Source organism: Papaver somniferum, unplaced genomic scaffold (assembly GCF_003573695.1).
Source record: "Papaver somniferum cultivar HN1 unplaced genomic scaffold, ASM357369v1 unplaced-scaffold_118, whole genome shotgun sequence".
Classification (NCBI taxonomy): Eukaryota; Viridiplantae; Streptophyta; class Magnoliopsida; order Ranunculales; family Papaveraceae; genus Papaver; species Papaver somniferum.
Window position 1 is genome coordinate 10,122,007 of NW_020620825.1, and position 13,954 is coordinate 10,135,960.

General features: G+C 35.3%; 1 protein-coding gene and 2 long non-coding RNA genes across 6 annotated transcripts; 2 read left to right on the top strand and 1 right to left on the bottom strand.

Annotated features, from left to right (window-relative positions):
- Positions 1-1,934: 1,934 nt before the first annotated feature.
- Positions 1,935-4,439, bottom strand: LOC113330703. 2 transcript variants are annotated; one of them, XR_003350442.1, is made up of 5 exons: positions 4,172-4,439; positions 3,601-3,687; positions 2,897-3,196; positions 2,710-2,781; positions 1,935-2,341 (listed from the first exon to the last, which is right to left on the bottom strand). It is a non-coding gene; the product is annotated as an uncharacterized LOC113330703 (long non-coding RNA). The 2 variants fall into 2 exon arrangements; XR_003350441.1 differs by having other exon boundaries at positions 2,897-3,687.
- A 661-nt stretch (positions 4,440-5,100) lies between these two features.
- LOC113330678 (protein FAR1-RELATED SEQUENCE 5-like) lies at positions 5,101-8,154 on the top strand. 3 transcript variants are annotated; one of them, XM_026577503.1, is made up of 6 exons: positions 5,101-5,244; positions 5,337-5,406; positions 6,156-7,374; positions 7,454-7,537; positions 7,650-7,708; positions 7,807-8,154. In XM_026577503.1, exons 3-6 carry the CDS (start codon positions 6,157-6,159, stop codon positions 7,907-7,909), a joined length of 1,464 nt encoding a protein of 487 aa, XP_026433288.1. In that variant the 5' UTR covers positions 5,101-5,244; positions 5,337-5,406; position 6,156; the 3' UTR covers positions 7,910-8,154. The 3 variants fall into 3 exon arrangements, with proteins under 3 accessions (XP_026433288.1, XP_026433286.1, XP_026433287.1); XM_026577501.1 differs by having other exon boundaries at positions 5,337-7,374; XM_026577502.1 differs by lacking the exon at positions 7,650-7,708 and having other exon boundaries at positions 5,337-7,374; positions 7,807-7,941.
- Positions 8,155-9,979: 1,825 nt separating this feature from the next.
- On the top strand, positions 9,980-10,923 carry LOC113330553. Its single transcript, XR_003350312.1, has 3 exons — positions 9,980-10,119; positions 10,219-10,402; positions 10,847-10,923. It is a non-coding gene; the product is annotated as an uncharacterized LOC113330553 (long non-coding RNA).
- Positions 10,924-13,954: the final 3,031 nt, after the last annotated feature.

Below are 13,954 nucleotides of genomic sequence, written 5' to 3' on the forward strand. Positions count from 1 at the left end.
TTGGATACGTAGATAATTTTTTATGCCCAAGTTATAGAACCATTGATAGAATTATAACCATTAGTTATTTGACTTAGCCCATAACTAGAAACTTGTATGATATTATGTTATAAATATTACTTGAGCCTATTGGTTAAGTTCTTAGAGTGCTTGTGTGACTAACAGTTAGTCTATATTAACAACGAACGATTCAAAGGATGAACCTGTAGAATGTGGATTTCAAGGTAGGCGTGGCTTGTCATCAAAACAGGTGGGAACTCTGTAACCTTCTTATAATCATTAAGCTTTCATTTTATCTACGAGCATGACGAGACGCTACTATCTGTGTGCATTAAATTTACCTTATCAGCGAGCATGATGAGTCCTTATTTTATGTGGGAATGTTGTTTGAAATTGAATGTGTTTGTGTTTGATATGCATTATGAGATTTCTCTACGAGGAGTGTTTGTGTTTCCCCACTGCTCTTAGCTAAGTTAAGTAAGGCGGTAATTCATCCGTCGACAATATTACTTAGTAGGGCGGTAAGTCATCCGTCTGAATATTATTATAAATATTTCATTAGTAGGCCGGTAAGTCATCCGTTTGAATATTATTGCTTAATAAGATAGTAGGGCGGTAACTCATCTGTTTGAATATTACCTAGTGGGGCGGTAATTCATCCGTTATGATATTATATATACTATTTTATTTAAGGGAAATCACTCGTGCGCATATCATATCATACTTTTTTGTCTAACTTTCCGATCTTGATAGTAATATTCTGAATCATGGTTTGTATGGGCACTCTGTGTGGACGATGTTATTATTATTGATTAGGGTTGCTCTCGCGTCGTCTTCTCCAATGAGTTTGGCGAGGTTAGAGTGACACTTGCTTCATGATGCATAAATAGATGAATGATTAGTTTCATCTTGTTTATTTCAATTTATATTCATTTAGAACTGTGAAGCATGTTAGTGATTACTTGATAGTTATTTGTTTCCATTAAGCACCCTTTTGGGATGATGTGCTCACTTGTTCCCACTTCAGTTTTCAGTAATCAGAAGAAATTGAGTGTTTGAAGATATATGTTTCCTAGCTTAGAGCCTTGTCGATTCTAATGTTTGTTGTATATCTTTTACTACATGTATTCTTTCTTATTTTGTAAACAACATATTAATATATGTATATCACTGGAGAGATTTTCATTTATACAGTATTCAGAGAGTTTGGGTTTGATTTTAACACTTTATGCAATTAGGATCTTAAAGTCAATAATCTAGTTATAATGCTTCAATTAGATTGTAATCATATTAGCTAAGCAGGTTTAGTAATTGGGGCGTCACAATAATCTTTATATATTGATACTCCATATATTAATAACCTCTACATATTAATAAAAAATCATGGTCCCACTTTGCGCCATTATAAATAGTAATAACTTTTACATTTTAATACTAATGATTTTTTTCAGTTCCACCTTAAGGATGTACCTCCATATATGAATAATCAATATTATATTAAAGAATTACAAATATTGCTACACAAATTATATCATCCATATAAGTTCTTTTATTAACGTTCGATAACATTGTGATTTGTTGGAAAGAAACTAAACTGATAGATTATCTTCTACTATACCTAATGTTTTTTATATCTGTACAAAACATCAAAATTTCACTAGTAGCTTAAGAATTCCTAGATACATACATGTATTTGTGTATGTAGTAACAGAAAAGATATGTGCGCCATCTAATATAACTAGGGCTGCACATGGTACGGGTTTTTGCCTAGCTCAGTACATGTACCTCCCTATATTCGGTACCTGTACATGTGTATTTGTACCTGTACCTATGAAGTACGGGACCGGACAGAACCTATACCTGTTTAACTCGGTACGGGACGGGATGGGACCGGTTCTTTACCTGTAGCATGTGTAAAATTATAAAAAAAGAAATCAAAGCAAGAAAATATTCAAAGTTCCAAGGTCAACAACTTCAACTGTTTAAGACTTAAATAAAAAACAGAAAGCAAAGCAAAAAACAGCTAGAAGATCAAGATCAATGGGTTCTGTAACCAGCTTTGACAACAGAGCAAAGCCTCAAATGTTTCCGTGATCTAGAAGTATCGTTCTTTTGACTCCCGGCTTTAAATTTCTTGGTACAATGCTTACATTGTGCCCATTCTCCATCTATCCTTATAAAATCTTCCCAAACTTTTGAAATGACTTTCGGCTTCGCGGCTACATCACCAGCAGCAGTTGTATCTTCGGTTGGATCCCCTGGTGTAGCTTGTTGAGCATTAGCAGTTGGTGCAGGTACAAATGTTGGGTGAATAGAGGAACCAACTTCATTTGCAGCTTGACTTTGAGTTGTATTTGCATCCATATGAAATGAAAATACAAGTTAAAGTGTTAAACTGACAGCTCCTAAACCATGTCAAACCCTAACTTACATTCATAAACCAACACAAAAGCCATGAATATATACACTGGACATCTATGAAAGTATAACAGGGCCAACATTATAGCATTCACACACTCATGTTATGAAACCAATCACACTCATGTTGTTGAGTAAATCAGAAAACCTATCACTCAAAATAAAAAACAAAATCTAACATAAATACATTCAGTTCAGATGCATCAAAACCCTAAAATCAAAAATTAGATTCATCAACAGAACAAATCAGAACATGTGTGATGCATCAATAGATTCAATATTATTGTTTACCTGTTGTTGTTTGTTGTTGACCGAACGATCGGTCCATATGAAGTTATGAACCACACCAGAAATTCCAAAACCCTAAAATCAAAAATCAAAAGATTACAATCAGTTTCAAATCTAAAGAAATCAACAAGAATTAAATAGAATTGAACAAAAACTAATTAGTTTTCAAAAGGGTGAAATGCAGATGTACCCCTATTTTTTTGTGCGCATACAAATGTACCCCCGTTTTTTTCACTTTTACAAATGTACTCCTGTTTTGACCGTTATTTTGAAAAAACGGCTAACGGATAGTTAACCTCCATGTCAGCAGTTAAATCGTCCACCTCACTATCCAACTCGTCTATTCTGCCACGTAAGCTTTGTACACGTGGCTGGGTAATCCATTTCAATATCACCATCTTTAATTTCACAGACTGGCGATGTTAATGAATCATAATCAACGGAGTAAAGTACCTCGAGGTAAAGACCCCTATTAGAAGAACCTTCAAGCCTGAGAATATGGTTGTTTTTCCGGACAGTAAAATGAAGGTGCGATTTAACAAAATCAGAGGTAGAGATTAATAGAAGTAAAGTAGCATAAAAATATGACAAATCAGTAGAATAATAGTAGTATTACAAAAATTGGCAGAAATGATATCCGAAAGCAGCATTCACTTGCATGCTACAAAAAAATAAAAAAACCTTAAACTTTTCTCAACTATTGATATTTGGGCTCCAACACCTCCCCCAAGCAAACAAAATGACATCTTAACCACGTGCAACTGAGGTTAAGATGTCATGCAGTTCAACATTGCAGCACATGGTTCTTGCAGAACAGGGAAGCATGTACGACACATGATTTTTGAAAGCTCAATTAAATCTAAACTTCTAAGCAACAAAAAACAATAATCTAACCTGCATCCATATCTTTGCAGCTTCATTGCAACCTTGCATGCCAGTCTCATAATCTTCAATCGACGCTTCTGCTACTTCCGCAATCACCTAACAATAACAAAAAGCATATCGGGCATCAAAATAGATGTCAAATAAGTTTACATGACACTAAAGAGTCGTGCCAGCCACGCCACACCCATTTAGACACCTTAAATCCTCATGATGGTGCATCCTTTGCAGCATGCCAGATCAAAATTCACTGGCCACTGCCCCAGAACAAGTACTAGATCACTGCTAATCTGAATCTTAAAACACCTATGGATCAACCTACAAAGATTTCTTCCTTTTATAGGGGTAAAATGGGAATTAAAAAAATCCTATGATCCAAGAAATTTTTCACAGTTTCAGTGATAACCCTTACTTGAATGAACTACTAATCAAACACGATTAAACTGAAATTCAACTAAAATGAAATCTGGGTTCATCTTCAATTCATAGTTTCGTTTTCAGTACAACCAATTTTACTGAAACCCATCTCACCAATCAATCAAATCAAACAATAAACTCCCGAATTAATAAAACCCAAAGTTACCTGATTTCGATTCAGCATCAGAATAGCTTCATTTCATCAAATCAACAACAACCCCTCTTCTCTTCATCCAAGAATGTCACTTTATCATCATCAGTTCTACAAGAACCCTAATTCCAGAAACCCTAACCTCAATTCAATATCTAAATCATCTTTTTCTTTTCTTCACGATCTAATTCAACGACAGAATAAACATCTCCCCTTTCATAACAACTTACTAACAAGTTTCTATGAATAACTCACACGAAAACAACTCACTTCTTAAGAACAGAGTTCGACAGAGAAAAAAAGAAGAAGAACATAGGATAAAAGAAAGAGAAGAAGAAAATAAGAGAATGAGTTTCGTTTTCACTAAATCTGAACCCTTGATTTTCAACGAGATCTCCTAGACCCAGATGTGTGACCGAGATCTTTGCACGTGGTACACGTGGTAAACATATATGTGGCCTGATTTTCTCATCTCGGAAACAAACACGTGGGATCAATTTCTCACGATAAATTGACCATGTGACGAGAAATTGACTTTTCTAACGTTTTTGGATGGAAAACATCCAACAGAGGCATATTTGTAAATGTGAAAAAAACGGGGGTACTTATTTAAATCGGGTGAAAACATAGGGGTACATCTGTTTATAATTCTTTTCAAAAACCCTAACTATTATTAGTTGTTATTACCTGTTGGCTGTTGCAGACTTGCAGTAAATAGAAAAGGAAGATTAGAAGATGGTCAGATGGTGGCTGAGAAGTTGGTGGTAAATCTGGTGATGACGATTAGAAGATGGTGGATGATGCGTCCAGATCCTATGTGACTGATTTCCCCTGTCCTCTATCCCGTCCGCTAAAAAACCAACACGTGGAATCAACTTTAAGTTACTGTTTAGATAAATATTTCGTTTTCTTATTTAGTCAATTCACAGATTTCAATAGGAAATCAATATTCTTTCCAAATCCAACGAAGTTCGATAAGAACTCCTTCCGTATACAGTGTTCCCCAAATCAATTAGGGTATTTTTAGTTCATCATCTATTTTTGATTATCACGCTTGCATCTTAAATCGCACTATGGAATGTTGGCAGGTATGCAAGTGCCTTTACTTTTTGATTTTTTTTATCGTCTTATTAGATAAATTTTGTATCGATTTGTTTAGTTTTTATCAATTCTTTTGTAGGCTTCGAACTCTGAGAATGATCGGGTGGGAGATGGTGTTCAAACTTGTCCCAGAGTAAATTTTGATAATGGTACAGATTTTAATAATTCTTTAGATGACGAATGCAATGATCATAATATCGATACAACCTATGCTAGTAACCGAGTAGATTTGGTTCACTCAAAATTACAGAAAGAACAAATTCCAGTAATTGGAATGAAGTTTGAAACCGAAGAAGATGCGTATACATTTTACAATTCATATGCATACAATTTTGGATTTAGTATTCGAAAGAGTAAAGCACATTTTTCCAGTAAAAGAAGGTTGATAAACAGACTTTATGTTTGTTCAGCTGATGGTAAGCGTGGTGTAGACAAACGTGATGTTAATGTTAAGGTTCATCGTGCAGAGACAAGATTTGATTGCTTAGCGAGGATGAAAATTAGTTGTACAACAACCAATAAGTATTGTATCGTTGAATTTTCCGCGCATCACACACGCCACTACAACTCCTAGTAAGACCCATTTCTTTAGATCTCACAAAAAAATGAGTGTTGTGCATACAACACAGGCTGATATGGCTGATGCTTCAGGAATCGCTCCTAGAGAAACTGTTGAATTTATGAGTAGACAAGCCGGTAGTCGCCGAAATCTCGAGTTTATACCTGTAGACTATAGAAATTATTTGCGTTCCAAGCGAATGATACAAATGAAAGTAGGAGATACAGGTGGTGTGATAGAATATCTACAGAATATGCAATTAACTGATCCAAATTTTGTTTATGCTATACAAGTAGATGAGGATGATTTGATAACTAACATATTTTGGGCTGATGCAAGGATGATGGTGGATTATGAATACTTCGGCGATGTGGTATCTTTCGACACAACCCACAGGAAAAACAAAGATGGGAGACCTTTTTCTATGTTTGTTGGAGTAAACTATCATAAGCAATCAGTTATATTTGGTGCGGCATTATTGTATGATGAGACTGGAGAAGCCTTTATGTGGTTGTTTGATACTTTCGCTAAAACTATGTCAGGTAAGAAGCCAAAAACTATTTTCACTGATCAAGATGCAGCAATGGATAAAGCATTAGCTTCGCAATGGCCAGAATCATGTCATCGGTTATGTATTTGGCACATATATCAAAATGCTGCAAAGCATCTTAGCCATGTATTTCAAGAGTTTAAGGACTTTACAGATGATTTTACTAATTGTGTATACGATTATGAGGATGAAGAAGAATTTGTAAATGCATGGAAGACGACGCTCGAAAAATATGGTCTTCATGACAACAAGTGGTTGAAAGAGTTATTTGAAATAAGAGAAAAATGGGCATTGGTTTATGGGCGAGATACTTTTTGTGCAGAAATTACTACCACTCAACGCAGTGAAAGTTTGAATAGTTCTTTAAAACAGTACATTAGTTACAAGTATGATTTATTGCGGTTTTTCAAAAATTTTGAAAGAGTGTTAGAAAACCGCCATTACCAAGAATTGGATATGGACTTTAAAGCTAGTCAAAGTTACCCTGCAATGTCGTTTCCGGTGAAAATTCTGAGACATGCCGCTAAGATTTACACGCCGGCAATATTCACATTGTTTCAGAAAGAGCTATGTAGAGCTCATGATTGTGCCTTGACTGTTATTAGTGAAAATGAGACAGAGAGTACTTATGGAGTTATTCCTCATGGGAAAAATTATCATCGTACGGTAATCTTTGACTTAATGGATAATAATATTTCATGCAGTTGCCGAAAATTTGAATTTGTTGGTTACCTATGTTCACATGCATTGAAAGTTCTATCTTTGAAAAATATCAAGAGTATTCCTGAGCAACATATATTGAAGAGGTGGACAAAAGCCATCAAATCTGGGAGTGCGAAATCAAGTTCAAATTCTGGAGGCAGAATTGACTCAAAAGAGAAGATACTAAGACGTTACAAAGAGTTGTGCAGACTACAAACAAAAAATGACCTCGCAAAACGATGGATCCTAAAAGCAATTCTCAGAAGGTTGTTCATAATTCCCAAAGCAAGCTCTCAAATGGTGCAGGTACTATTTATTATTTGACCTTACATAAAGTATTTAAAAGCATCTGAAAACCATTATTAATGGTTCATTTTATCTCTAGGAACCTACTGCGCTTTTTGGAACCATGTGTGCGAACAATAATGTAGTACCGATACCAACACCGTCACCATTACATACTATGCCGGTATTATAATTCTTCTGAACCATCTTTTTACATGTCCTATTTGATAATCGTTGTGGAATGTAAAAAATAACATTTGTATGTTAATGTGTGTACCGGCAATACTATACTGGAGGCTATATTCCTTTTGATCCTTATCGACAACAGCCTAACATCATGGTTGAACTCTTGCAGGTATTTAATTAACTTGATTATATTGTCAAGGTTCAATAGCTTTTGATTTGAACAAATAACAATATTGGTTTGTTTTGTGCATGTTTACGCGCTTGAAGGAGCAATTGCGAAGAGGACAAAATTCGCATAATCCATGCGCGCAAAAGTACCTGTGGGAACAAGAATATAGATGAAATAGAATATGTGATTCATCGCGCGTAATGCCAATTGATTCATAGTACATTAGTTTTTGGATTTAGAATATATATGTGATGTACTGAAAGAAGAGAACTACAAGAACAGGTCTACTTTGGACGTGTTCTTACTGTGGAGGCTCAACTTTTAGTTTTCTTATTTCAACTGTTCTTTGATACTCATGCTTGTACGTGGATATATGACTAAATTGTAACACGAGTAAGCAAGGGATTTTTATAAGTTATGGATGTAGCTAGTTGAAGTGTTTGATCTTTGAATTGTCTCATAGGAACTTTGTTTTACATTTTCTTTTAACATGCCGAAGGAAAGATAGTACAGGTAATAAGCAATAACAAAATGTAAAATAGAATGAGTTTAGGGAAGATGAACTAAAAAACCATTGCATTTCCAAATTCATCGTTTTGGCTAGATCTTTAAAGTGTTTCCTGTACCATCTTCTGTGTACAGTGTAAAGGAGTTTCTATAAATTATGAAACTTCAAAGGATTTGGAAAGAATATTGATGTCCTATTGAAATCTGTAAATTAACTAAATAAGAAAAGTGAAAAATACTAGAACCCCCTACTATATGGGTTCAAACATATAGAAGCCCCACAAAATGGATCCTCCACCCTCAACTCCACACTTTCATAAAATGATATTACTAGGCCCGAAAAATCAAATTATCTTTAGATCAGGCCCATAATTAATTATTCCGAACTTTAATAATGGCAACATTGCCCTTTAGTATTTATACAAGGGAATCCCAGAAGCTTCTTTTCATTTCTCTATTCTCTTTCTCTTTCATCTTTATCTCTCTCTGTTGTAGAACAATGGTTTCTTGGGTTCCTGAGATTCATTTTCGACTGCATCAAATCTTCTTCGTCTTCATCCAAATCTTCGACTGCAACAACGACGATCTATCACATCTTCTTCGTCTATGCCTCTGTTATTTCACTTATGTCAAAGATCGATTGCATATGATCAAAAGATAGATCATATGGAAGATGAAGATGATTTGTTTAATCCTGCATCTGAAGATTCATCTACGAAATCAAATCGACGTGCAGATAAGCTTCATTTTTCATTATCTCATAATTCAATTGAAGTTATATGTTATTAATTTTGAATTTTTTCTCTCGAAATCTTCGAAGTTATGATTTCACTGAATTTTATCTATGAACTCATGATCAAAGTTCAGATCTGTTACAGTTTAATCGTTTTTTAGCTTTTTAAGATGAAAATATTGAAAGATGTTACAATTTTTTTTCTAGGTTTCCTTACTGAATATCAATCGATATGTTTATCTTAAGACTTGACTGAAAATTGGTGTTCAGATTCGAAATCAGCGAATCATCATCTCTATTACCCATGTATTTGTTATGAATTTTATAAACTTTGATTGAATTGCTTAATCTTGTGTACTTTACTTCTAATTCTATATAGTTTGATGTATCTCTGTCAATGAAATCGAATTTGTTATCCTAGTATTATTTATTGTAAATTAGTGGTGGTGATATGGTTGGTTGTAAATGAAATTTACAGAAGAAGGGAGTGAAGATATGATGGTGACTAAGGCAAAAATGCAGGCTAGCATTGGATTTGAATGAATATGTTACTGTGAGTTATAGATGGAGATGTGGTTGTGCTATTTGTGGCTTGGATGTAATGTTGCAGGTGAGAAGGAGAAAGCTGCAGCTGAGATACATCATATGTTGTAAGTGTCATTTTATCTTATTTATTGAGTAGCTCTATGTCATATCACTGCTTCTAGCGCTCATGTAGATAATTTATATGCTCTGAGTACACAAGCATATGCATGTGTAACTGGATATTACACAAGCATATGGATGTGTAACGGGATATTACACAAGACATATGGATGTGTAACCGGAGATTACACAAGTCATATGCATGTGTAACTGCCGTTTACACAAGCCATTACATGTGTACCTGCTAAGCACCATGAAACCCAACTGTTTCAGTTAGCGTGTTCGTCTTGAGTAATATTTTTTTTTATCTTTATGTTAGTGAAATTATTTGTATGAAGGATCTTCTATGGTTAATAAGTTCCGGTGGTGGTATAGGTGCATGCTTTGGAGCCGGTGGTGGTGTTGGAGTTGGAGCTAAGGTGTGAATGTTGGAGGTATAGGTATAAGTGGCAGATTAGGTGGTCGGCGGAATTGCTGAGTGTCAAATTTACTTTGTTGAGTCTGTAATTCTGTAGCCACTCCTGAGGTGAGGATACGCCGTTGTTATATACTTTTTCAGCTTCGGGTTTGCTTGATCTGAACTAGTAAGGTGTTATAATAGTTTATCTTATTCTTGCGGATGCAGGTATTTCAATTCGTTGCAGAGTGAGCGCTTTTCTGGTTGTTACTTCTCTGACATGAACATGGTCATTTTGGCGCCAACTGGAAGCGGCAAAACAGTGTTATTTGAGCTATGTATCTTAAAGCTCCTTTCCTGGTTCCTTTCTCAGGATGGAAGGTTCCTTCATATGAAGGGTACACTGAAAACAGTAAGTTTCCCTACTTCTGTTGCTTGTACCGAAAACGCGATTTATTCTCTATCATTTATGTCATACGCCTTGCACAAAACAGATCTCTCCATTTACTGATATCCGTGTTAAACTGCTAATACATATTCTTCATGATATCAATACTTTGGATACTTATGTCCCATATGTTGTAGTAAGACAAACTGATTAATCTCCTTTAATTGATCAGAAAAGTGTTATTTGTTTTCACTTTTTGAGTAGTTTGTGTATTACGGGTGCATGTGTAACTCACAATTACACATGCCATATGCATATATAACTCCCAATTACACATGCATTTTGTATGTATACCAGCTGAATACACATGTTTTTTTTTTGGAATGTTTAGACTATGGCATCTTAATATTTTTATGACAATAATTTGAATAGTTGTAGCCTTTTTTGGATCAATTGATGTCTATGCAGGTCTCGACGTTTTTTGTGCGCACTGACAAGACACTAGCTTTTTTTAGATCAATTGATGGTCGATTAGGTTGAACTAATATCAAGAACATGTTCTCAAAAATTGCTCACAGTTTGTGGAAGTAAGGCTTTTACATGGTTATATTCCTTTAAAATTAAAAACTAATACGTACCATGCTCTCTCTTAACGTTTATTTTCTTATGTTATGACATGTTAACTCTTGAACCTTGAACGCATTGGGATATGACCTTGTTTCCGGTGGTACTGAGAACCATCTGCGAGTCTTGGTCAATCTGAAAAACAAGGTTAGTAGGAATAACGTTCCACTTTAAATGGCATATTCCATATGCAAGTGTAACTCTTAGTTACACTAGTTATATGCATGTGTAACTGAAAGTTACACAAGCCAGATGCATGTGTATCTCCTAGTTACACATGTTATATGCATGTGTAACTCTCAGTTACACAATTCAGATGCATGTGTAACTGCTAGCTACACTAGTCAGATGCTTGAAACTGAAATATACATTGTTGTATGTACTGTTCATTTTAATCGTATAAATATTGATTGCTTGTTGTTATATTTCAGGTTTCAGATAACTTCATAAAATATAATTGCTTAAACGTGGTAATGGTCTCGCTGGAACTGGAGTTGACGCTGAATACACAAGTCAGATGCATGTGTAACTCTCAGTTACACTAGATAGACACATGTAACTCTCAATTACACTAAACAGATGCGTGTAATTGTCGATAAATTACACTGGTGATATCAGAATTGATAAATTGAATGAGAACTGCTTCATTGGTTAGTTTGTTTATCCAAGTGGCTATAGATGAAACAACAGAAAACACTCTTGAATCACAAAAGAGTTTGATTGCTCAATTGTTGTACTTTTCTGAGAAATTAGAAAGCTCTGATTCATCCTTATCACCAGGCTCATATGTGTTGACATATATGAAAGAAAGCAGTGCTGAGAAGTAGAAGTCAACTGATAAACCCTGTATTGTCACTTTGGTTTTGGTTTTCACTTTGAAAATTTTAGGGATCTTGTATTGTCTGGTACTGACTACTGTGCTGCAATTTTCAGGGTGATGAATTGTTTCATAAGAAGCATGGGATTCATATATCTGGGAATAGTGTGTCGTTGCCACCTCAGAGGTAAAAGCTCAACCCTGTTGACTTAATCATTTGTCCTTCATATGAGATGATAATTCTTGAAAACCACATTTTAGATCTCAATTACATGCCTCAAACAATGTATAATAATGATGCATTATCTCCAGATTACAGAATGGTAGGATAATACTGATTATTAGACTGATTAGATACATGTGTAACTCTTAGTTACACAAGTGAGATGCATGTGTAACTATTATTTACACATGCTAATTAGATGTGTAGATACCAGTTACACATGCAAATTAGATGTGTAGTTTCTACTTAGATATGTAACTTTTACTTACACATACTGATTTTGGGTACACATATCAATATGTATGTGTAACTCCTAGTTACACTAGTCATATGCATGTGTAACTGCTAGCTACACTAGCCATATGAATGTGTATCTCCTAGTTACACATGTTATATGCATGTGTAACTCTCAGTTACACAATTCAGATGCATGTGTAACCACTAGCTACACTAGTCAGATGCTTGTGAAACTGAAATATACATTGTTTTATGTACTGTTCATTTTAATCGTATAAATACTGATTGCTTGTTGTTATATTTCAGGTTTTAGATAACTTCATAAAAGCTAATTGCTTAAACGTGGTAATGGTCTCGCTGGAACTGGAGTTGACGCTGAATACACAAGTGAGATGCATGTGTAACTCTCAGTTACACTAGATAGACACATATGTAACTCTCAATTACACTAAACAGATGCGTGTGTAACTTCTAGTTACACATGCTAAGAAATTATTGTAAATGAATATTAAAGTAATAACTTTTTTTTTGTGTTTTTTTTTGATGTCTATTTATTTGCATATATATACAAGTGTAACTTTGCATTACACATATCATAAGGATGTGTAACTTCTGGTTACACATGCCATATGCATGTGTAACTTCTGTTTACACCTTCGCACTGTATTTTAATAATTTCGGGCCTAGATTTAATAATTTTGGGCCTAGATTTAAATTTTATTTAATTATGGGCTTGACAATACGCATAAGGGTATCAAGGTCTTTTAAAAACTCGGGGCCTAGATTTAAACTTTCTTTAATTAAGGGCCTCATATTATGGGTTATCCATGGGTTGGGCCTGAGCCTAATTTCCCCATAAGAAAAACGAGATATTTTTATCTAAAAGTAGCTTAAAGTTATTCCACGTGTTGGTTTTTTAGTGGACGGGACAGAGGACAGGTGGAATCAGTTACAGGACGCGTGGATGATGGTCTATAGGACGTATTTCTCTTCTCTAAGAGCAACTGTAATGGACGAGTAAACCCAAATTTTCAGTCGAGTGGGCTGGCATAGTGGACGGACCATCGATCAAAATTTGATCAAAGAGTAAAATCCAGACCAAATTTGGTCTGCGATCAAGACCAAATCCAAATATAGTCGGGCGTTGATATAATCTCCGCTACACATCGGGCGTTGATATAATCTCCGCCATTCATCGGGCGTTGATATAATGTCCGCTACACAAGGGGCGTTGATATAATGTACGCCTGAAACGGGGAGTTGATATAATGTACGCCCGATGGGGCGTTGGTAAAGACAACGCGCGAAATGGGCGTTCATATACTTAACGCCCCACTTTCACAATTTATGAAACTTCCATGGGGCGGGCTTTATACCTCCGCCCCATTTTTTTCTTTTTCTTTTTTTTTTTTTTATTTCTGAAGCGTATACTATACCAACGCCCCACTCGCGCGTTATCTTTACCAACGCCCCACTCGGGCGTTATCTTTACCAACGCCTGATCCCAGACGTATTGTTTATCAACGTGCGACCAAATATACTCTTTTCCCACTACGCCACATGACGGACTAAACCCAAATTTGGTCTTTTTTTTTACTCTTTGGTCTTTGGTTATACTCGCACCACTGTGGACGCTCTGAGAGGAAAGCCTGAAAGCTGAAAGAGCGAAGAAGAA